At 37.1% G+C, this 23,986-nt stretch overlaps 4 protein-coding genes across 6 annotated transcripts; 1 reads left to right on the top strand and 3 right to left on the bottom strand.

The window, feature by feature from the left end:
- Positions 1 to 322: 322 nt before the first annotated feature.
- Positions 323 to 23,735, bottom strand: LOC116295121 (meiotic recombination protein REC114). Of its 2 annotated transcripts, XM_031702859.2 has the most exons (6): positions 23,589 to 23,735; positions 22,914 to 23,012; positions 22,658 to 22,741; positions 21,527 to 21,766; positions 20,516 to 20,696; positions 323 to 582 (listed from the first exon to the last, which is right to left on the bottom strand). In XM_031702859.2, the coding sequence occupies exons 1-6, from the start codon at positions 23,691 to 23,693 to the stop codon at positions 569 to 571; spliced, it is 723 nt and encodes a 240-aa protein (XP_031558719.2). In that variant the 5' UTR covers positions 23,694 to 23,735; the 3' UTR covers positions 323 to 568. The 2 variants fall into 2 exon arrangements, with proteins under 2 accessions (XP_031558719.2, XP_088893072.1); XM_089036946.1 differs by lacking the exon at positions 323 to 582 and having other exon boundaries at positions 20,285 to 20,696.
- On the top strand, positions 4,519 to 14,733 carry LOC116295118 (uncharacterized). 2 transcript variants are annotated; one of them, XM_031702855.2, is made up of 13 exons: positions 4,519 to 4,754; positions 4,881 to 5,168; positions 6,757 to 7,278; positions 7,681 to 7,793; positions 8,220 to 8,418; positions 8,647 to 9,600; positions 9,687 to 10,262; positions 10,751 to 11,083; positions 11,478 to 11,632; positions 11,936 to 12,134; positions 12,779 to 12,869; positions 12,983 to 13,053; positions 13,174 to 14,733. In XM_031702855.2, the coding sequence occupies exons 1-13, from the start codon at positions 4,709 to 4,711 to the stop codon at positions 13,212 to 13,214; spliced, it is 3,588 nt and encodes a 1,195-aa protein (XP_031558715.2). In that variant the 5' UTR covers positions 4,519 to 4,708; the 3' UTR covers positions 13,215 to 14,733. The 2 variants fall into 2 exon arrangements, with proteins under 2 accessions (XP_031558715.2, XP_088893047.1); XM_089036921.1 differs by lacking the exon at positions 4,881 to 5,168.
- LOC116295119 (trace amine-associated receptor 7d-like) lies at positions 14,831 to 16,752 on the bottom strand. The gene has a single exon (XM_031702856.2). It carries the CDS (start codon positions 16,682 to 16,684, stop codon positions 15,722 to 15,724), a length of 963 nt encoding a protein of 320 aa, XP_031558716.2. The 5' UTR covers positions 16,685 to 16,752; the 3' UTR covers positions 14,831 to 15,721.
- On the bottom strand, positions 17,032 to 18,540 carry LOC116295120 (adenosine receptor A2b-like). The gene has a single exon (XM_031702858.2). The coding sequence runs from the start codon at positions 18,398 to 18,400 to the stop codon at positions 17,474 to 17,476; it is 927 nt and encodes a 308-aa protein (XP_031558718.1). The 5' UTR covers positions 18,401 to 18,540; the 3' UTR covers positions 17,032 to 17,473.
- Positions 23,736 to 23,986: the final 251 nt, after the last annotated feature.

The raw sequence follows: 23,986 nt of genomic DNA, 5'->3' as shown, positions 1-23,986 counted from the left end.
TGAAATATCTATTTTTCTCTATTTCGAAAAATTGATATCTTCACACGTGAAAATAACACCATTGCGATGGCTATTCAAAAATACACGGAAAGAATTGCCTGAAAAAGCCAAAACATACTTCATTGATAATTATATAATAAACAGAATATTACATGGGCGCTTCTTGGAGATACGAATTTTATCTTCTCGTGTTGAAAATCTCTCACTCGTTCGCTGCGCTCACTTGTGAGAGATCTTTTCAACACTCGAAGATAAATTCGTATCTCCAGAAGCGCCCATGTAATATCCTCTATATATATTTATTTTGAGTAAACCACGTGGAATGTCAAGGAAGATTTGAAAAAGATGTGAAAAATAAAAGAATGTGTGACATTGACCGGCAAATTACGCATATATTTTGAGAAATATCTACAAGGAAACTGGGAGTGAAGTTATGAAATTTCTTAGGGTGGTCCTGGTGGCTTGTTCTTGTGGCTAAGCGTACAAGTTAGTAGGATGGTAGAAAACAAAGGCTATTGTCCTTGGAGATGCTTGATTGGTTGATCAACAACGCCGCCAAACCTGAAATCTACCAGCAGAAATCTGGCAAAATGTCGGAGAAAAAAAGGTGGTAAAGAAAAAAGATAAATATTCGGCAACAAGCTATAGCGGTACGCTCACTTTTACCTAACGAAAATTAAGTTATCTAGGATTGAATCTTATCAAGCTCATAATATTTTGACTGTTTTTCACCAGAGTTGGTTATTAAAAAAGGCGTTCGGTTCAGTGATGCAAGGCAGTGAAGGCATGCATAGATTGTGAAGCATCACACGCGACACATTTTTTGTGGCTGATGTGGCGAAGCGCGAAAATAAGGGATCCAAAGACGTTAAAGAATCTATGAAAACTTGACTGCTCTTGGTCAGTGTCAAATCCTATTGGTCAATGACTTTCTGACCACAAAATGGGGCAATAAACCTCTCGTAGTATTGTTCTGTTTCCACACCACGATGCATTCACTCTGCCCCTGTCAAGGCTTTTTGTGCAGTTCTGCCATATGCTTTATATATTGATTTTTAAATCAGAAGAAGGCTATCGCTTGCTACTTTTGATTCTTGATGAGAGAAAATCATATATTTGCTGTGAGTATGCACTCGCATCAACGGTTGACCTATTCGACTAAGTACGTACCCCAGACATTAAGACTGGCATATCCTCTATTTCCCTTACATTATTGTCGTCCCACATAATACGGCAAAGAAAATTCAAAATCGTTTGTACCTAGCTACTTTCCAAAGATTTACTATCGTCATAATGCTATGAGCAGTGTAAAATTTGAGCCTGGTAAACCAAATTATCCGCGTGACCTAGCAAACGTACTTAAAGTGCATTCATGAGCACGTTCCTGGCTATCGCTCGGGGAACGTAATCAAGCAAGATGATTTTTCATGCGCTCAAAAGCACAAATAACAATTTAAATTTGACCATTTCAGGCCGTGTGGTTTAACTTTGGGCAATGAAACATTGAAGACATCTCAACCCAAATGTTCTTAATTTCTAATCATATGTTTTTTTAAGAAGATCACTGAAAGGATTCCTAGAAAGTTAATGGCAACATGTTTCTTCTTTTTCTTTAACAATGACCACGTTCGGAGTTATTTGAGATTTGGCTTTGGCTTTGAGAAGTGACGGAGAAACAATAACTGGATTCCTTTTAGTTAATCCTAAGCTTAGGGAGTTTACATTTCCAGCTATTCTTTTGTAGGCATCAATTATTTTTTTTGATATTTTATACGTTTATTTACTTTAAAATGGAGGTCATATAGCATCCTTAGCCGGGTTTTGCTTTTGTAGGGAACCCGTCTACTACCCCGAGCGTTTCTCTTGATCATTTGATCTTTTGATCTTTATCGCTGTTTTTTTTCCCGTGTTTTGTTCTGACAGAACACCCGCCATTTGCCTCAGAAGTGAGAGCTCTGCTGGTGCACATTAAATGCTTGAGCGCCTTGATCTCAACGCTCCAATAACTCACATGAAATTTGGCACATCGAATAAAAATAATATGATTGAGCAAATAAGGCAATTTAAAAACATTCCAATCTTTTATCAAAACTCGAAATGTTCGGGTTACCTGGAAAGCGGGGAAAAAACTGAATCCATGTACTAACTCCTCTCAAAGCTTAGCAGTCCATAGCAACGTTAGGCCCAATAATAAATGATAACCTAGAGCATGCCAACAAGTTGGCTCATTTAAAAAGGACAATTGTTTTATTGAAGAAACTTGAAGGATTCAATCTGACAATCAATGCGAGAAATGTGATGTCGGTTCTCTTTGAGGTGGCCTGAAAAAGTCCATCAAAACTGGCATCAGCTTTGAAACACATAAGTGACAACGTCTTTCAAAGCTATTAATACTTTGCTGCGGTGATGTAGCGATAGCTTATTACTCAATATTTTTCAGCAGAGGAGGCAGATTCAACATTGCCTTGCAGAAGGAAGCACGGCAAAGGTCAAAGTTGTCCAAAACAGGTTGGTCTTCTTAGAGTCAACATCAATAAGCGTATATAAGAGTAAAATATATGAATAACAATCGAATTTCTGAAGTCCATGCCGGCCAATAAAAATGCTTAGGAAGTTATGAACTTTAATGACGGCTACCCAATAAAGTTATGATCTTAGCTTGTCCCGTCTTCAAAGACTGAATTCTCTTGGTTAACATGACAATCAGGGTGCGGTAGTACGAAGGTTGGATAGCACTATCCGACGGATAAATCCTTATCCAGTGAATAAAGCGATTCGTAACCAATAAACGTACCACGGAATAAGATATCTCCGACGGATAGTACATTCCACCCTTCGAACAACTAGGCCCAGACGTTTAAAAATGAATTTTTGAATTTGATTATCTTAATATAATATGCTATTTCATACGTATGAAAGAATGCATCACATCACTGGTAGTACTATGGGCACAATCTATACTCGAAATACCGATGGTCACATATATATAAACATTTAGTTTTAATGTGGTTGACAAAAAGTCGAAACAACTGTGTGATGTCACAGGCGATTAGACGACGAACCTCTTGAGTAGTCCACTCTGGTTGGAAAGGAATAAACCAGTCGGTTGTGTTGCTAAGTTAGGCTCCTATGAAATGGGTTGTCTTAATTACGTCAGCGGAAGTAGACAATACTTTAAGAACGCTAGCCTGGGTACGAGCGGTTAAGACAGTGCGCGCGAAATTTGAAATCAGCGCTTTTAGTTGTATTTTTTTTTCGAGTTCCTTACAAATGTGTAAAGCATTGTACGTAGTCATCTACTTCTCCACCTCCCCCCCCCCCCCCTCTTCTTATTTTACAACCTTATTGGCTAATAGCTATATCTAAGGTTCATGTATACCTAATTTAAAAAAATGTGAAAGACCTACTTAAAAGTGGGAGCGCGAACGGGACTTTTTAAAAGTCCCATGCTAGGCACTATACATAGACCTGGATTATCTTCTCATACAATCCCATGAAATTAAAACTGAATTACAGTTTAGACGACATCTTCGCAATTTCAGTGCTTTTATTTATTTTTGCCATCATCGCGGAGAAACTTCCTAACGAGAATGATAAGGGGGAAAAGCTGCTATCGTACTTATGATAAGACCTAACTTGTTTCGTTGGACATAATTTGAGTGAAAAGGTTTTAAGACTTTTTTCTTTCTATTTCAGTCGGTAAAATTATAAATGCAACCCTGGGCCTAATTCTTGTCAGGATGGACCAAATGAGACCATATATATATCAACGACGCATAAAAGGTCAGCTAGTCCACTTAGAGAAATGACTTAGCTCTAATATGCTTAAGATCGTAACGTGGTGGCAATATTGGGTATAAAAGTATGAAACTGAAAGAGAATGGAATGATCTGACACACAATTCAGAGGAAGCCTTCGCGTTGGTCAATCTCAGTCCGGCCTGACGTTTGTTTGGTATTAAAGATTATAAACATCTTATCGCATCCTATTAGCGTCTGTCACAACAAATCTACTTTATATATGTACTACATTCACAGGTTATAGTGATTGCAGTAAGGAGTTTATTTTATTAAGTGCGCGATGGTGTTGAATGTTCGATTGTGTGAATCCAAGTAAAAAAGTTGCGCCATCTGGCTGCACATTTGTATTGTACCTTGCAAAATCAAATGGTTGTTTCACTTGAGTGATGTTTTCCAAAGGAAAAAGATATTTGATCATTTCTAGAAAAAAAAGATGTTTGCTTAATATATGACAAAGTACTTCACATTGTTTTATTTCTAATTTTCAACTGGTAGCATTTTGGTACCCGTTCCTGCAACAACCTATCGTCTTCAGAAATTCTTCACCCATGACGCTAGGGCAAGTGAACCGTGACGTCTGACACACGATCACTAAAATTCTTGATCGATCTTCCCTGCCGCTAATCACATGTCAAAAAAAACAAACCTCATTGGCTAATCCACCTGAGCCCCCTATGATGTAATTTCTCCATTGTTCTCTATTTTCGTCGAAGAAAATTATTTACCGAGACTTAAATTTTCCTCAAGAGATTATTATGGAAAAAGTTTTAATCGATATTTAAAAGAAGAGATTGCGAAATAAGGTTCCGCCTCGCTTTCTTTTATTTTTTTGTCTAGAAACAAATGGAAATGACATGAAAATTGGTACAAAAAATTGAAGGTGTCGCCAACCAAAACTGGGAGTGAAGATGCTTCTTTGTCTTACATTGTTCGTTTTTGGACTTCACTTTGGAGGTATGTGGATTATTTCCTATAACATTCTTATGACATTCTAGTTAATCATAGCTTTTAATCATAGTTAATGAAAGTTAGAATAAAAGTTGTAATGCGTTATTTCTTTATCTATCGTGTGAAATTTAGTGACCACGTCTAATAACCTACAAACATGTAAGAACACTAAAGTCGAAGAGAATGTGACATTGCGAGGAGGTATCGGAGCAGGAACATTTAAAAAGCTTGCAAAAGTTACTAGCATGGCGTCTTGTGTTGAGCTGTGCTGTAAGAACCCCTCTTGTGATGTAGCATTTATGTCCGGCTTAAAATGCTACGCGGTGGAATGTGTTAGTGATGATGAATGCGAATCAACAGCGACGGATACTTCGGAAACCAAAGTTCTAATTGCCCACGTAAGAACTGGTAAAAACAAAGGTTAGTCGAACACAACTTATTTTCAAATCAGTATACGAAATCGCTGGCAGAAAGATAAGAGAGGCAGGGTGATCTTGGATTCGGATTTGAAAGGCGTAATATGTTATTTTTACGGAGATCTTTTTCCAATGATATTTTGAGTTGTGTTGGCATTTGATACATAACACGTGGCGAATCTAATAACATGAGCTGTGGATTCAAAAACACTTAATTCATTTAAATCTTGATATATACAGTTTATTTCTGAGTCGATAACTTTGGTATCTCAGTAGATCATAGTAGCGGTTTTTCAGCTGAATATATTTTTCGCTCTGTGGAGTTTTCAGCGGAGCGAAGAACGGTTTAAAAACAAGCTAGCAGAACATAAATGATTGATCACAATCATCTTTGCCCAACCTGTTGCTTGGTAAGTAAACCGGTTTTCGGCAGGTTACCACAATTCGCTGTCGCTATGGCTACGAAAACAAATGAATGTTCTCTTGCCGGATACCAGACATGCTGTTTTTTCAGTGTCCAAATTTTACAAAAAGGTCATCAAACCTTTTTTTTCTTCTTCCTTAAAATCTCGAATGATAAGGTTAATAGGAACATTTAGTTGAAATGAAATAAAATATCATTAAATTCTGTTACATTTGGCGAGGAAAACTATGTCTGATAAACGTATAAAGCATGTCATAGTGCCGTTACATGAACTATCTTATTCAATTTGTTTTTCCAAGAGTAAACAGCGAATGCTATCAATGGATACAAAAGATAGACATTCTAGTGTCAATCAGCATTGTGTATTCCTGTATTCCCAGTCCAACTAAATCATATATCTAAGAACAATGTCCTTATTGCTTGAGCAATGCGCGAAGTAACTGGCTCTAGAATGCAGCTGCGATAAGCTCCTAAAATCGACTAGGCATGTTAATAACTAAACTATGCTCTTTAGTCTCAATTCAAATAGTAAGGTAAAAGCCTCCCTCTAAAAGAATACCTCTTTCACTTTCTTGGCCTTACTTCTGCCAGCGATTTTCATAAATAAATATATGTTGCCCATGTTTCAGTCGATGGAAAATTCCTATTTATTTTCAACTAGCAACATCTAGCATGACTTTCTGAGGTATCAGGAATTGTCGTAAATTATTTGAACATTGTTTAGAAAGTACTTTTTTAGAGGGGCTTATTAGTAACTCTTAACGAAGATATGTAACTGAAATAACTGTTAACTAATTAATGTTAATATTAAGTTCTGACGATCTAAAATAAATACCTTTGTTTCTTAATTTAATCTGACGAAGATAAAGGCATTGCAATTAGGTTATTGCTGAATCTAAAAAGCAACTAAAGTGCATTTCTGAGCATATTCGACAGTTTTTGAGATATCTATGGTTGTGAAAAGTTACAGCACACGCTAAACTGAACTGAAGACATTGGTTTAATACGCTACCCCAAACGAGATTAATGCTTAATCAATGAAAAAGCTTAGGCATGGTGTCTTTGCGATTACGGCACGACGTTCGTTTTGTGAGTTTTCACAGCCATACGAACCATGGAAGCAATAACCCCGATATATAAGAAAATGACATTATTATATTTTTCATAGGGAATAATTCCTTCGCACTTGCTGGAATCCCAACACATCATACTTTAGCGACCAAAGCCTCCTTAGCAGGAAGCCTATCGTCTACTAAACCATTAGCTTCAAACGCTATGGCAAAAGGACTCGTATCAAGTGGCATGCAGGTGTCTAATCTTGGATCTACGAGCCCGCAACTCTCTGCTTCTGGTAAGCAGACAAGCAAAACACCCCAGGCACCTGTAAATATAAACCCTGGTATGGCAGGCCAGTGCAAACCAGGCAAAGTACATAAAGAGGTCACATTGAAAGGAGGAATCAACGCGGGAACCTACAAGGATATTGGAGCGGTTGCTTCAGTTGATGAGTGCGCTAAAAAGTGCTGTAGCTTTGCACCATGTGATTTATCATTCGTTTTACAAAATCGTTGCTATCTTGTGGGCTGCACCGATGGGAAAAATTGCCAACTGCAGAAGGCCAAGTCTTCACCCTACCACCCTTCTGTCGTGTATGTGACTCGTTGGAACAACGAAGGTGTTAAACATACAAGTAAGTTAAATCCACGATATCACGTGTGCTACTAAACCTGTGTAGCAGCGAAACGAATAGCAGATATTATGGATGCATGAAAATGAGATGCAAATGAGACACTACGCATTGTATTTACCAGATAGCCTCACTTGTATGATTCTTAAACAAAAAAATCTCATTGCGGGCTCAACTGTAATAACAGCTAAGCGAATTTGGGAACTTAGGGACAAAATAAGCCTATCTTCTCCACTTCCTCCTTCTTTCGAAAGTGCATGCATGGTCAATGTTATTCTTTTAACGCACACGCAGTTTGTAATAAAATTAAATGCTTCTTTACCTCATCGTATAAGAACTGAACTGATGAGCTCACCATTGCATATAGTTAATATTGGTTTTATAGACCATAAATTTCTTTTGCAGTCAATATAAACGAGGACGCATCGTCTAATTTTATGTGCAGCCCAATGAAGCTGATGACAAAGGTTACACTGAAAGGTGGCCTGAAGTCTGGTGATTTTACAGATACGGGAAAGGTACGAAAGCTATTTTATTTCAACTTAACTTAAGCATTCTTTTGTTATAGGATAATCTAAGTAAACATTTTAAAAATTTCCCTTTTCGAAAAAAAAGGCTTTCATTTAGCTTGCTATCTTTTTCAATAGTACGCGCTGAATCGTCGAAACGAAGTAGGTTTTGGTGAATGTCCATTAAGGAATTTGCATGACATTTCATAGGAACGTGCCCTTAAAAAATGGTTGGTTTCAGACAATGTCATTGCAATATATGATTGACGTCCACCAACATCATATTTTGTTGCGACTGCAAATTGGCGATTTCGCGCGTGTGATAGCACTGTAACACTACCAAAGAGTCTCTATCGATCATGCCTTTCTAGAGAAACGGGTATGTTCCCAAGAAATTCAACACTGATGATTTTTGATAATACTTTCAATTAACAGGTTGGTAATATAGGAGAATGTTATGACTTGTGTTGTAAACAGCCTACGTGCAACTTAGCCTTTATGCTGGGCCAGAACTGCTTCTCTGTAAAGTGCTACAACAAAGACTTATGCTCTACCATCCCTGCCCAGCCATCGATCTACAATCCACAAATAGCCTATGTGTGGAACAGAAAGGAGATGGCTCCCAAAGTAAAAGGTATTTACTATATTTTTTCTCCCTATTGGGAGGGGAATGAGGAATCCAAGAAATATTTTGTTCTAGAGCGGGAATCAAAATAACGGAAATAATTCCATCTCCAAGGAGTGAAATCAGTGTCTCCCCGGACTGGACTCTCTGAACTTGGACTACGTACAATTTTATTGCAGGTACCGAGTAATAGTCGGCTATGCGAAATCCTCGACTAATATGATAATTTTGTTCTAGATTCATCGGCAAAGAAAAGCGAAATAACTAAACCAGCTCCTGCCTGTCCAAAGGCCAAAATCATAGAAGAAGTCACCTTAGTAGGAGGACTAGGAGCTGGTAATTTCCATGATAATGGCAAGGTTCAAGATATGCAACAGTGCCAGCGCATTTGCTGTGAGATGCCTAAGTGCAATCTTGCATTTATGCTCAGTTCCAACTGCTTCTCTGTGGAATGTAAGAATGCAGCACTTTGTAAAACGCAAAAGGCTCGGCCTTCGAAATTTTCTCCTCATATCTCATTTGTGAGAGCATTTGGATCAACGAAATTCATGAGCTCTGACGAGGCCACGTTGGCAGCTAAACCCTTAATTCCTCCAGCTGTACCTGCAATAAACAAAGGTTCGATTGCGGTACCAGGGAAGCCCGTTCAGCAACCACGACCTTCAATACCTGGTCTACCTGGAACACCCAGTTTACCAGGAATGCCTTCTCTTGGTCTAACAAATAATCAGCAGGCATCTAGCAATTCCAAACTACCAGGAATGCCTTCTCTTGGTCCAGCAAACGATCAGCAGGCATCGGCAAATCCCAAACTTCCTGGAAATCCTTCGCCTTCTGGGATACCAGGGTTACCCGGCTTACCTGGGCAGCCACCTGAACTTCCATCTGGTCTAAACAAGCCACAGGCCGAACCAGTTCAAGGCTCCAACCTGTTATCGCTGCCTGGCCAACCAAAGCTTCCGCCTCAAGATCTTCCTGGTCAACCCCTGAAACCACAGCCAAGTCAAGTGCAGGAATCAATGTTTGGCAAATCACCACTTGACATGCAAAATCCACTTCTCCCACAGCAGTCTAGCGTGCCTGGTAGTCCAATAATGCCGTCATCACCAGGACTACCGAATCACCTATCTCCAAGTCAAGCTCTTGGCATGATGTCTCCTCAACCAAAAGAAACAATGCAACCAGGACAAGGTAGGATTTGTATGGTAGAATAATTCTAAATACACATGTTGTATACTGTATACTAAATGACAATAATTATCATTGTTTCACAATAGGATTGCCTTTCAAAAAACCTGATAAAAATACAGAAAAGAAAACCGGCATCATGGAAAGTCCGGAGGCCAAAAAAACAACACCAGAAGACCTTCTAAAAACTGTTAATCTAACATCTACTATCACTGATGCTCAGCCAGGGCAAGCTATGCAAATGAACATAGTCCATGGCAAGTTACAGCTTACACCAGTTGATTCTTCGAAAGACCATAACTCTGGTTCTGATGAATCAAAAACGAACAGCAGTGGCTCTTCTGCCGGGGCCTTTGATGCAATTCTTGGTGGAGATCAAAGCAGCGAAGACAATAAGTGCATGGCTGCCAAAATTATCACTGATGTCACGCTAAAAGGTGGCAAAAAAGCGGGGAAATTTAAAGACCACGGTGATGTTAAGAACATGAAAGCTTGCAAGAAATTGTGCTGCAAGGATGATAGCTGTAATTTAGCCTTCATGCTTGAGAAGACATGTTATACTGTGGCATGCAAGGACAAGGACGTTTGTGATCATACACCAGCACCACCATCTGACTTCAGACCAAGGATATCCTATGTCAGGCCACTAAAAGATTCTATTAAGGGTAAGTAACAGTTTATGAAATCTTTGTCTATACTATTGTTGATTTTTAAACTCGTATATATTCGTGGAGAGATCTAGAAGGTACAAGTAGAAAGATTGCGAATGGCTTTACCTATGTTTGGATACTCTTTGTAAAATTTAACTGAACACCAAATTGTACCACATACTAAGGACTTCATGGTGTACCTAACATGCGCATTTAAAAAAATACACTATGATATTATTCATCATTATCCTCTCTGCCTGGGTGGCACGTAGGGCTGACGCCAAGGACTTCAATTATTGGACATCATTATTTCAGTTCTTCGTGCTGATGAAGGTTTCAGTTTTGAAACCGAAACGTCCAATGTTTTAGAAAATTTGAAATCAGAGACAACCTTACGTTTAGTTTATTAGTGAATAATTGCGCATTTAACTTCGACCTCACAGAAGGAACTAGATTGAGGAGAATTGAATCCTATTTTTTTCGTTTTCTCTACTTATTTTCAGAAATGGCAGAACTACCAGTTATTCCGAAGGCCCCAAATAACTTACGTTGTCGAGCCAGTAATATTACTAATGACAAGACATTTAAAGGTGAAATTACCAGCAACAACTACACTCTGCAACAGGATGCTACTGATATGCCAAAATGTATGGCAAGGTGCTGCCAGTCCAAAAATTGCGATGTTGCCTATTATGTTGATAACAAGTGCTATTCGGTGACCTGTACGAACAAAGGAGCATGTATACCTGTCGATGTTAAAGGAAAACCTAAAAATAAGATACCTTTGATATCGGCAATGCTGACAAAGCCCAAAGAAGAAAAAGAAGAAGTCACAGGTAATAAACCTAGATACACGCCATTATTTGCTTTTCCGAAGTTTTCTCCTTCTTTTGGTATGAAGTACTCGAGACCCATCGAATTCATCGAATTTTTTTTGGTTGAGAAATCTAAATTCTTAAAGACTAACATTGGAAAATTGGAAAATTCTGGGGGTGGAAGTTAGGACAGTGGAAAGCACGTCTTTGCAGTCCAGAACAAATGAAAACGGGTAAATCGAATGAAAATGATCAAAAAGTGGAAAACCTGTAAATCTAGAAGAAAAACCCTGCATTCCTAACAGGTTGGGGTTGGCACCAATTTTGATCTGAATCCCATAAATGCACTACATTATACTACAATTGTTATGTTTTGTAAATGTAATGCAATTTATCATTCTCTTAATTTCTCAAGACTTGGCAGCAGATGTGGATAGCCCAAAGAGCTCTGTCTCAGATGAGGTTACAAACCTCCAAGCTAGCAAAGACCGCTGCCGTAGCAACCGAATTTCTACTGGAATAACTTTGAGAAATGGAAATCGCGGAAGCAATTTTACCTCAATGGGACAGGTACTTTGAGACCTTTGCAAATAGTTATACTGTAGCTGACACTATGGGCTACTTGTGAGAGAATCATTGTTACAAGATGAAACCACTCCTCGAATAAACTAAAATAAGTAAAATAGGAATGAGTGCACATCGATCAATGCATGTGAATGCAACGTGTTGACTTTTTACTTCGCCTACACCGTATGGATGGATCATTCCTAGATAAATCTAAGCATTATCATAAGTGATTATCTTTTATTTTTCTTCAGATCTTTAACTAGTAATATAATTATATTAATACTTGGTATTTTGCGTTACTAACAGGTACAGAGCTTAAAGAAATGCATCGCCCTCTGTTGTGTACGACCATCCTGCGATATTGCCTATTTAGAAAACGACAAGTGTTTTGCAGTTCAGTGTAATGATGGTGTAATGTGCCAAACAAATGCCCATGAAGCTGATATAGGCATGAATGTAAAGCTTGCTTATATGGATCGACACAGGGGCAAAGTAAAAGAAAGAGGTATATAATTTAATAGTCTCAATATCTTATATAAAGTAAGATGATCATCCTCATTATTGTGCTAGGAAAAAATCTTGAAATGAAGGCGTACCCAAGGCAGGGCAATATTAGATATGAGATCTGGACATCCTCCCCCCTTCCTTCTCCCCTGAATGTATTTAAAAAAAATTTGTCCTGTGAAAAACTTTCTTTCAAAAATATCAAATGCCCCCGATGAGTTAGAACTGCACATCCTTGCAATCCGTGATTCTTAAAGATGAGGGTGCAATTGTTGCATGGAGCTATGCCAGCAGCATTTTTTTAAGAAGTGCCACAGGTAACAAATTGTTATTTGATTGGTTTAGGCATTCGAGCAATTTCCAGCAATCCCATTGCATACATATTCCGACTATCAAATGTGTTGCGCAGTATCGTGAAAGTAGATCTCGATTTTATTTCTACGCCTTTGCTGGCGACAGATGCGCGCAACCTTTACAGAAGCTGACACAAGCGCTCAATTCCCTGCCTAGGATAAGCCCCCATTTCAAGATTAAAAAGGCCGTAATTGGTTCCGCACAGCAGTTGTACCGCATATTGGTGCCTAAAAGATGATTAGTAGGGCAGGTCTGTAATTTTACTGAATAATATTTTATTTCATTTACCAGACTGGATGATCGTATACATAATCGTTGGTTCATTAGCATTTGCAGCTGTTATAGGAGGCGTTATATGGGGTGTTTGTATATGCACAAAAAAGTAAGGTTCCTTGTCTCTCTCTCTCTCTCTTTTTTTTATTTTTATTTTTTAAAATGAATTTTCTTAACCTTGTCCCATTGTTTTTTGTGTGTGTGTGTGTTTTTCTTATATAGAAATAAAATAGGAAAGCAAAGAAGATTACTTGATGATGAAGACGATGAAGATGATGAGATGCTACCAAAACGTACGTGTACAACTTATTTATAAAAAAGCGTTTTTTGACGAAATTTTTAATATCCCAAAAATGGAAAAATATCTCATTTTTCCTTTTTTTCCCCTTTTTTTCCCTTTCTTCCTTTTTTAGCTACTCAGACAAGATACAGAACACCGATGCACAGATATTAAACAACAATGGCCGAATCCAACCAAATTATCAATTCAAACTACTGACTTACAAATGTGCCCAAGAACCGAGATCTGTATCGAAGAAACCACATAAGACAAACACGGGAACGGGATACGTGAAAATGACAAGATCTCGAGGGTACATAATTTCACCCCTTTTAGAGCAAGAAAATTACTTTGGGAGACTAAGTCAAATTCATGACAAGATCATTCATTCCAGATGTTCACAAGTAACTTATTATTTTTATGCTGTATTCGCTATGTATTTTGCTAATGATACATCAATCAATGAAGAGAGCCAATGAGAGGGTCAACGGATTCCAATTATGTCGTATTTGGCGCCAAACTCTTTAACATGTGAAGTGGATTTTTTTTAATTGAACGTCATCGTTCATATTACTCAGACCTCACTGAAACGGCTTTCATTTTTTTATTTCTAGTTTAAATTTTTTGTCTCCGACTTCAGACTATTTCCCCAAACGTTTTCACCAAGCACACAACAAATTTTAACTAGAAAAAACTTTAACTGACTTCCACCGAATCTTCATATTTCAAGTCAATTCCCTTAAAAATGTGTACGTCAAATCGTAGTCGGGTTGTTGCTTTAAAACCTCTTTATCTAAACTACTTCAGAAACCCTCGCGCTTCAGTGCTTCAGTGGGTCTACAACGATAGAACCAATGATTCCGTAAAACACAAACGATGTAAATTTGTAAGATTTTTTCACAATCATAGCGCCTGTATATAATAATGATTTCAGTGAAGCGCAGACTGTTATTTAGAAAACGACTGGAAGTTCTATTCGACGAAGCTTGGCCTCTATAGCAGTTTGTTTTTGTGCTAACTTTTCGTTCTTTCATAATTAATGAAAATTGGAAACGTAAAAAAAAAATCGAATAAGAGCACGAAGAAGCAACGAAAAAGCTATTTAACCAGTAGCGGATCCAGGGTGGTTCCCTTTGTGAGATCTTGTAAAACCGATTTGAATGCCCCCTTCCCCTTCAGTGAGGGATCTTGTGAGTGTGATCATGCTCTTTACACTGATCATGTTCTTTATGCTTATAATGAAATTGGAAACTCTTTGAGCAGCCTATCATGTTTTTGATGCTTAGTAAAATGAAATTGGAACCACCGTATGTGCCGGCCGATCGTGCCAGCTCTTTCTGCCTGGCAGCCATTTTGGTACCCTCCTTTTAAAATCCTAGATCCGCTACTGTTAACTATTTTACCCCAAAAATAGTGAAGCATTTTGAAAATATACAGTGGAATACCGACCAACCGACCAATATTCAACAGCTTTTTTGATTGGCTATATTTTCAACCTTTTGGTATCAATATAAATATTAAATAACGAGGGCTACTGTAAGTCAATTTGACAATACTTCTATTGGTACGAGCTTTATATTTAATGTTAATTTTCAAGCTACATGATAGTAATAAGTAACAAGACAGATTATCATTGCATGTATGACTGATTATATTACAAGGAATAAATATTATTGGTATGTTTTTTGATAAATGTGTTCCTGTTTTTTATGAGTAAGAAATGTAAATGGAATGCTTAGCGTCGTGTTATTTATTTCTTGAATATTTTTGTTTTGTGGTTTTCGTTTTGTTTTGTTTCGCATTGTTTTTGATTTAATTCTTTTTCTTAAAGCTATTACACACCAGGCTACAACTTCAGAAGCCAGGGCTCTTATATAGAAGCCATATTTCGCTCTCCCGTCTTTAGCAATGCTATAGTTTTGTTGGGTTCTCTTTTGTCGGGTTCTTATTCTTAGCGACTGAGATCCTTTTAAAATCTAGTGTTTAGAAAGAAAGATGCCTGCTTTATAACCATCCTGGAAGAATAATGGCTTACTTTACAGGCGATGCATATACATTCCCTTTCTGTCTTTTCTTCTCGGGCCTTCATGTTTCTTTCTCGGATTGCCTACATATCATTACTGGATGCGCACCAGGGTCTGTCTTAAGTTCATGTGAGAAGTCTTACGAATATTCTTATTCCTGCGTATCTTGCTTTCTCAGGCTCCTTTTCTTGAATGTATCTTTCTGGCCTATATAATTCCTGATTGCTCACCACATTCGGTTTTGAATTGGACTCCCTGAAGTTAGGAGTCTCACGAATAGTCTTAATACCATGCGTCTTTTGCTTTCTCCTTTCTTGACTGCGTATCTTTCTTTTCTATATATCATTCCACGATGCGCAACCTAAGTTAGAGTATCGTGAATATAGTTAGTACGCCTCCTGCTTTTTTCTATTTTTGTTTGTCTCTTTCTTGCCTCTTGTTATTGCATTATTGTACAGTCTTAGTTGATTTGACGAGTGAGGCTTTCTTTTTTTCTTCGTGGTATAGTTCTTAACATTACCATTTCTTCGCTAAATCATGCTTTATAACGAAATGGAACGAGTCCAGTAAACAGCTGTTTGTTATGGGAAGTCAATTTAAACTTGACTCTTTACTCCAGCTTAATGTTAGTCAATTGGTTTCTGAATTAACATATTTTCACTGCGCTTGTGGCAACATTTGAACTGTATTTGATCCATTTTCCCTTTTGATGATGTTCTTAAAAGCAGATCGATATTGCCTGTTGCTCAATGCATAAATACAGGGATTTAAAAATGGGCTTAAGTTGAAGAAAAGCACACTCCAGTCCCAGTGATTCAGAATGGCCTGCACAGCCGAAGGGCAATTCTTGAATGGAATCATGATCAGTATCGCGCAGATAAGATTGGGGAGTAAAGCTAATATTAATAAAGATATAACTGCAAGGAACCTTGTCATTGCTTTGCGGTTCTTTTTAACTCCAAGGTGTCGGCCGTTTCTGGTATTATGAGGCGCTTGTTGATGTATTATTGGAATAATGCGCTGCTGTTGTTGTGAAGAAATTTTTAAGATTGCACTGTAGCAGTACAGAATGACAAGAAAGGGAATAAGAATCGTTAAAACTGAGATAAAAAGCCAATATATTAACATGTCATTACAACAAACGCATGTAGTAGGTATAGCGAAGACTATGGACGTTACCCATATAACCAACAAGGCTCGTCTTGTGGTTGAAGTTTTCATTATACTGGGATAACGCAAAGGCCATTTCACAGCAATAAGTCTATCGATGCTTACGGCAGATAGGTTCAGTGCCGTCACAACAAGAATGTGCACTCCCAAAAAATCATTTAGTTTGGTAAGAGTATTACACGATACATCAAGCCATACCACCGACGTAGCAATAGGGATTGGTACGAATCCAGCCCAAATGTCAGCAACAGCAAGAGAGCAGAGAAAAAAGTTGGAAGCATTGCGTAGTGACCGTTTCTTATATACTAGGAGTATCACAAGCCCATTTCCAGTGATTGCTAGAATACTGCCAATAGAGCTAATGGCGATGTAAATGCCCATTTCCATAGAAGAGAGAAGAGCTTCTTCGTTGTCAATTCTGCATGGTTTTGGCACGACCTGACTTTCCATCTTGTTATTACGATATTACCAACCAAAAAGAGGCAATTATAGCAGACTTATAGTGACAGACATATAGTGGCAATTTTTGCTTATGAATATACAACAGCTATTACAATGTCTAAATTGGCCCAGATGGCATAAGAAATTCCTGGCAATCGACGAAAGATTAAAGAAACCTACCTCGATATCTCGCACTGTCGAGTAACAAGTTTGCATTAATCTCTGAAATTTTATTCAGAAACTTTAAAAGTCCGAATTCACACCCGCCAAGAATTAATTACAGCAATGAAATCAATACTCAATTTTTAAATTTTAGGGCAGATGAATCAAAAATTTCCTTTTTATTATTCGTCACGTTAGTCTTAAATATGTGTTTATAAATTCAAATGACAAAAATTGAGTAACTGCTGAGTAATCCTAAACCCTAAGAACGGCTAATGGGGAGTATTACTACGCTCAATTTTCTGTTTATTATTTATTTTAAATTCGCAAGCCATCTGCTCATCTTTCATTTTTGACTTATGTATTGTGCTTGGTTTCTGTTCTTTCCGTTTTCTTCCTCTTCCTCTTTTTGATTTTGTATTATTTTTATTTTGGCCACTTCGTGTCTTCCTTAATTCCTTCTTCTTTTGTTTTAGATTTTGAATTGATAAAAACAATAATCATGCCAACCATTTTGGTTTTCTTCTTGGTTTTCTCATCATTTCCTTCGTTTCTTCCTTTATTATTTCGGTTTTTCCTTTGTTCCATCTTTCCATTTTGTTTCTTGTTCTTAACGGTTTTCTCTGTTGGGTCGGCTTAAATCTTTGAAACCAGACTAAAAAATGCTGTTCTGAATTGCCGATTACGCAATCCATATAACAAAGGATTAACAAATGAGGTGGCCAAAAGAAGAAAGATGTACCACTCCCATTTATTCACAAGAGTTTGCGCAAATGCTGGACACTTTTGATATGGAATGACACACAACACAGAGCAGACTGCATTTGGTACAAAACACACGACAAATACAGTTAGAATCATTAGGAATGTTGCTACAGCCTTGCGGTTCTTTCTGTATTTATTAGTTTCCTTGCTAGCCGAAGGAAATGATGACATATAAATTTGCGGTACGACGTATTTTTGTTTTTGTTGAGCAATTTTTAAGATAGCAGTGTAGCAGTACAAAATGACGAGAAGAGGGCACACAAGCGTCAGTAACGAAATAAAGAGCCAGTAAATGCAAGCATTTTTACCATCGTTAAAGATCAGCATGGGTATTCCAAAACCAAAGGAAGACAACCAAATCAACTTGATGATCCTTAAAGTGGTTTTGGATGTCATTATAGTAGGATAACGAAGGGGCCATTTCACAGCTACTAGCCTGTCGACGCTGACAGCACACAGGTTAAATGCAGTGGCTACAAGCAATTGGCACGCAAGGAAATCATTGAACTTTGTCAGACTGTTTCTATTAGATGTCCAAAGATTAATGCCAAGAAAGACTGTTCTGATTGGATTTCCAATAAGTCCCATTAAAAGATCCGCAACGGCAAGGGAACAGAGAAAGAAGTTGGACGTATTTTGGAAGGATTCTTTTTTGTAGACAACAAACAATATAATACCATTTCCAATGATCGCCAAGACACAAGACAATATGCTAAGAACCATTAGTATTTTCGTCTCCTTTGTCGATAAACTGTTCTCAGGGTCAAAAAAACAGCCCTTGGAAATGTTTAGTGCCATGACTGATCAATCCATTCGGGGAAAATGAACATTATGGACAGACAGTTGCCCTATAGAGAGGCAGGTGACCTATAATTGTTTTCCCGCGGACGAAATTATGACAAATGAAAGTAAATATGGGTTTTAGTACACATATGAACGTTTTCTAATAGCATGGTATATTTGCCGCTTATTTGTTCAACAAAAACTTTATTCAATATTTGGTTACATAGGAAGACTTTGTTATCTCCGTCTTGGGAGTAAACTGTTTTTAAGTAAAAAAAGAAAAAAGAAAAGAAAAAAGAAAAGAAAGAAATGAAATGTGAAAGAAAAGAAACGAATCGAAAAGGAAAGGAAGGGAAAGGAGAGGAGAAAATAGAAATGCAAAGGAAACAGGAAAGAAAAGAGAGAATGGAAAGGAAATAAAAGAAAATGAAAAGAAAAAAGGAAATGTCAGGTTTATTTATTTTATAACACCAACATTTATCTGAAGTTCCATTGCCTTTTTGTCAAGAAATGTAGACATACTTAAAGAGCCGGATGTAAACGCAAACCCACGAGGCTAGAACTTATCTATTAACTATATATTGCCAATATTACATCAAATATTAATAGCATTGGGATTAAAAATTATAATTTAAGTGATAATGTGTATTACTTGTACTGCGCGAATTTTCCGTTTACTAACATGATCGAATGCGCAAATTCTATGGGATTTCTTATGTTCTCACTTCTCAATCCTTTGCGACTGAATTTATAGAAAATGTTGCAATGGGACTAAGAAATAAACGGTGCTTATAGCAATTATCATAAGTTTTTTAGTGCGAAAAACGCACCAGACGATACTCAAATTACACTGTAAAAAAATTAAGATTTAAGATCTATGAACTAAACTGAAGTAATAGAAAATAGTGCAATGGAAACAAACAAAAAAAAGTAGTTGCTAATGGTAACTTTAAACTTTTTACTGTAAAAACGCTTAGTAAAAGAAGTAAAAGTATAGTTTTTCGGTTATATCTATCCATCCCATATCTGAATAACCTGGGTCATGATAAATATAGTTCTAGGCTGGCATTAACAATTTGTTATCGTTTGATGAAAGAGAGCGATAAAGTAATGTCATTCTTTAAAGTAAAATATATTATAAATTATTTTAATCTATTTATTTGCTGCAGGTGCATATAAAATGACAGGGAAAACAGGAAACAACTCCTAGATATTGATTGGAAAAAGAGAACACAAATATCGAATATTTTCGAATGACTGACTTAAGTTATAAACACGGAATAATCGTCAGTCTTTTTATCACAAACAGTATCATAGTTAACAACAGGACGCGCGCAAGGTTTTTTTACAACGTTTACTTAAGGTGGCCGACTACTTTGGAAACTGTGAATAAACAGAAAATTGAAAATTGAAACTTCTTTAACCTGAAATTTAATGCTGATTCCAAATATGAAAAGAAAAATGGGGTGTCCCGAGCTTGTTTCGAGATAATCAACATTTGATGGATGCCTACGCGCGAGTTTTTGAGTTTTTGATAAAAAGTAGTCAGCCACTTTAAACTCTGGTGTAAGCTATTTTTCAGTTTTCTTTTTGTTGTTGGGAAAAAGAGTTATTCCCACTGGGAGGATTACACACGACACCTCAAATACCACACGATTTTCAGGATTCTCGAGAGTTATCTGTCTCAGGGGATCATATCTCACATTATCATGTGCCCAGACGGTATAAGTAGCCACCCATATTCCAGTAAGACCCCTTCGAACCAGTTCGGAAAGAGTATACTGATACACATCAGGATCGACGCCCCACCCACCTCCCCGCTGCAATGAATCCTGTTTCCCACTCTGAGCAACTTGCTCACAACTGCCTCGGAGATCAACTTCCCATATTACTCTCAGTGGGAATATATTACGATCATGATCGCAGCAATGGGACAGTAATAATATAACGTGTCATTTAATTATATTATCAAAGAATGATTGGTTATACTCTGACGCGGGAAAATGGATATTGTTACACCCACCTCGATTCCGGAGAATGGTAATTAATGGTCTTAGGTTATTTTTTTAAAAGAATAACATCGAATCAAGAACATATTATTATTTTTTCAACAAAACCAGTTTTGCTTACCACGTGAAAGACCTACGCCTTTTTTTGATGTAAGGTCCAACAGTTCCTTCTCAACTTCCTCAACAAATGCAGGGAAATTCGAATCCGTCAGGCATAAGCGCATGAATAAACCAAGGCGAGATGTTGGGATGTTAGAACTTTCGTATGCCTTTGGGAAGTCATTACTGCAACTTCTAGTGGACTGAAAACAGGAAACATAAATCAAAAGCGATCTAGGAGGTGAAAAATTAATTATAGTTCTTTATCAAGAGAATATATGAACTAAGAGAAGGATTCCCCGTGCCCTGCATCATGTGCACACTTTGATGCTATTTTTAGAATCTATTCTAAAACGATGGTTACAAGGCTATATAGGGGCAATTCCTTCTCTTAGTTCATTTTCTCTTGTCTTTATATATAAAATAGCTGTAAGAATAAAATAATTGCTGATTGGTTGATAGCGCGCGCTTTATTAGAGCAGACAGCACTTTCTTTCTGCTATACGTTATGCTTTTCCTCAACACTTCTCTTGTGTTCTGTAAAACCCTGCGTGCTTTACAACTGCAAACAACAGGCCTTAAAAGTTATTACTGAAAAGCAGGTCATTCTAAATATAAAGTATTATGCAGAAGTGCGTAGGTGAGCGAGCGCACGCACCAAGGGACGGAATAATGACGCATAAATAATCCTTATGTGTACAATTGTTATTAACATGCGTCAACCATAATTGCAGGATTGCGTAGTAAGGCATGTTAATGCACTGCAATAATGGTATCTAACTGCGCTTGTTATTTTGAGGTCGATCACAGTGAACGCAATGCCAGTGGATGTAATCCATCGCAAATAAGAACTGAACGCAATATTGATTTAGAAATTTCAAAGCAGGTAAATTAATCGGTCGCAATTATCTATTATCGATCGGTTTGCGCATCTCAATTCATCGATCGTCAACACAAGTTGGCGTAATACATAGCCGATATGAACGCAATTCCACCATTTGGTTGTTCCAGGACTTGCTTTTATATGAAATACCTTTCCTGCCACTTCTGTTAAGGTCATTACGGCTCCCGTGACGTCATCTGATGTACCGCTTTGCTGCGATGACGTCAACATTTGAGAATCTTCCATAGGTATTTGTGATTCTCCCTCCGTTACAGGAATCTCTCTTACATCAAAGTGTAAGGACATCTTAGACACAAAGTCATGGCACGAATCAGTGGAGGACTGCGATGACGTGGTGGAAAATTTGATACGGAATCTTCGAGTCGAGTCCTTTATTAAAACCCAAATAGCAAGTTCGATTAATAGGGGTGGTTCCAAATCCCTGAACTACAAATGAGCCTCCTTAAATGAGAAATACAAACCCCCTTTTTAGGCCATCTTGATTTTATTGAAACCCCTATAAGACAATTACAAACCTTCTGCAATTTAGGATTAAGTGTCTGGTAACGAAGGTAGGCAAGCCAATCCCAAAAATCCGTTATCCAATTCAGTGGTAAGATACCACAGGTAGCCCTAAAAATTACATTGTTTGGAAATGCATTGCATGGTAATACTTCTTGGTAATAAGGGAGATAGATTTTGATAGTTAATTTTGGTAGGATTTGGGGTGGATACACCATTAATCTATTTGGTGTATATATTTCTTTCCATCTGTGACTGCAGTGATAGAGTCTCAACCTAAGAAAGGTATTTTTTAGACCAATGGGCCTTACTCACACTGCCGTCATTTTATTTTTTATTTTTTTCATGGGAATAAAAACCTATGTTTAAACCCACATAAATTTATTATCAAACCCTTGAATGTGGGGCTGCTTGTGGGAAAATCTATTGCTCCAGTGAAAATGGCTGCAACATGTCCTCTGATATTTACCAAATTTTTATTGTGTAGTTCCAAAAATTATCCATACCCCCTATCCCCTGGAAATTCCAATTTTCTTCCATACACACTCTGTAATTTTTGTTTTTTCTCTGACCCCCCCACTCTTCGAAAATTCCAAATTCCTCTGTGGGGTGGGTAGGGATGATTTCTGGAACTACACATTATTGGTTTACGTATTGGTACCAGGCGATACTTCCTGTTTAAATCAAGTTCTCCCATGACATTTGGTTCATCTTTACCCTTTATCTAAATAGTTAGTCATTTATATTCTTAATACCTACGTTGTGTTTGTACATAAAAAGAACACTGTCTCCTTTCACTGCTGCTCTCAGCCACTTTTTGGATTCAAACAATGAAAAGTTCTCCTGTGTAATAGAATCAAGTAATAAGGAATTAAGCTACATCAATGACCAATATTTTTTACTTTGCACTAGAAATGAATAGATACATATGCTTATTAAAACATTAATTTTATTTTCATTCAAACATACAAATATTCAATTTATCTCAGACTTTTTATCATTCTGGCTCACTTACGAGAATTTGGTTTTGTCCTTTGGACATGTAGGAAATGATAAGGTGGTTGGAATCTGTATAGGAAATCTGAAGGTCAGAGCTATTGTCCTTTGAAATCTCCTATTAAAAAAAAAAGAAACAAGAGAAAAGTGGAAAATGCTGATGACTGAGAAATAAGCAGAAATAATTTATTTTGAAATATGGTTTCAGATAATTACCCTACCCAACCATTGATGAAATTTGAAAAAGGGTCCCACCCCTAGGGAATTTCCAATTATATTTCATAAACAGATTTTAATTTTGTTTTGTCTACATAGTCCCTGAGATGTGATACCAAATCACGATCAGACACCCCATCATTTACCCCAACACATTAGAATATATAACATTACATTATACATTAAATCATAGAAGCAAAAACATAAAAAGGGAAAATGAAAAAAAGGAAAATTTGATAAAATAAGATCTAATATATAATTAAGCTTTGTTCATTCTCCAATTTTGCAAGCCGTCGATGATTCGCGGGTTCCCGGGTTTACAAGTTTAAATAATACTTCTCCAAATTACATAGCAGTTTGGATACATCTCGGAATCCAAATAATGTAATTTTCCTAATTTAAAAGTACTATTTTGAACTATATACAAATTATCTGTTATTTAAACTTAACATATTTGGCTCAACAACTAATTACAAACCTTCCAGTTTGCAGGATTTCGATGACTCAGAGAGCTTTGGCCTGTGCTTGACATAGAAATACACCTCGAGAATCTTTCTAATGGCCAAAATCTGGACATAGACATTTTTAAACTTTAAATATACTCTATTTGAAAATAAATAGTGCTTTAAACCCTCATAAACGAATTTTTATAAACATAAACCTAAGTTAACAGTTTTCCCGCCATAACTAGAATTTGACACGCGCGCACGCGCAGGTATATAAAATCGGGCTTCCTGTGGTTTAGCCTCAGTCCAGTTTAGATTTGAAAGAGATAAAAGCTAACGTGATAAATATTGAAAATTAATAATTTGAATAATATCATTTCATTGATTTGTGAAAAGAGATATCTAATATGGAGTAGGAAGTCCTTATGTT

The sequence above is a fragment of the Actinia tenebrosa genome, unplaced genomic scaffold (assembly GCF_029948245.1).
Source record: "Actinia tenebrosa isolate PJP-AT-01 unplaced genomic scaffold, QUT_ActTen_1.0 PGA_scaffold0__85_contigs__length_37466705, whole genome shotgun sequence".
Lineage (NCBI taxonomy): Eukaryota > Metazoa > Cnidaria > Anthozoa > Actiniaria > Actiniidae > Actinia > Actinia tenebrosa.
This window is presented reverse-complemented; position numbering and strand designations above follow the sequence as displayed.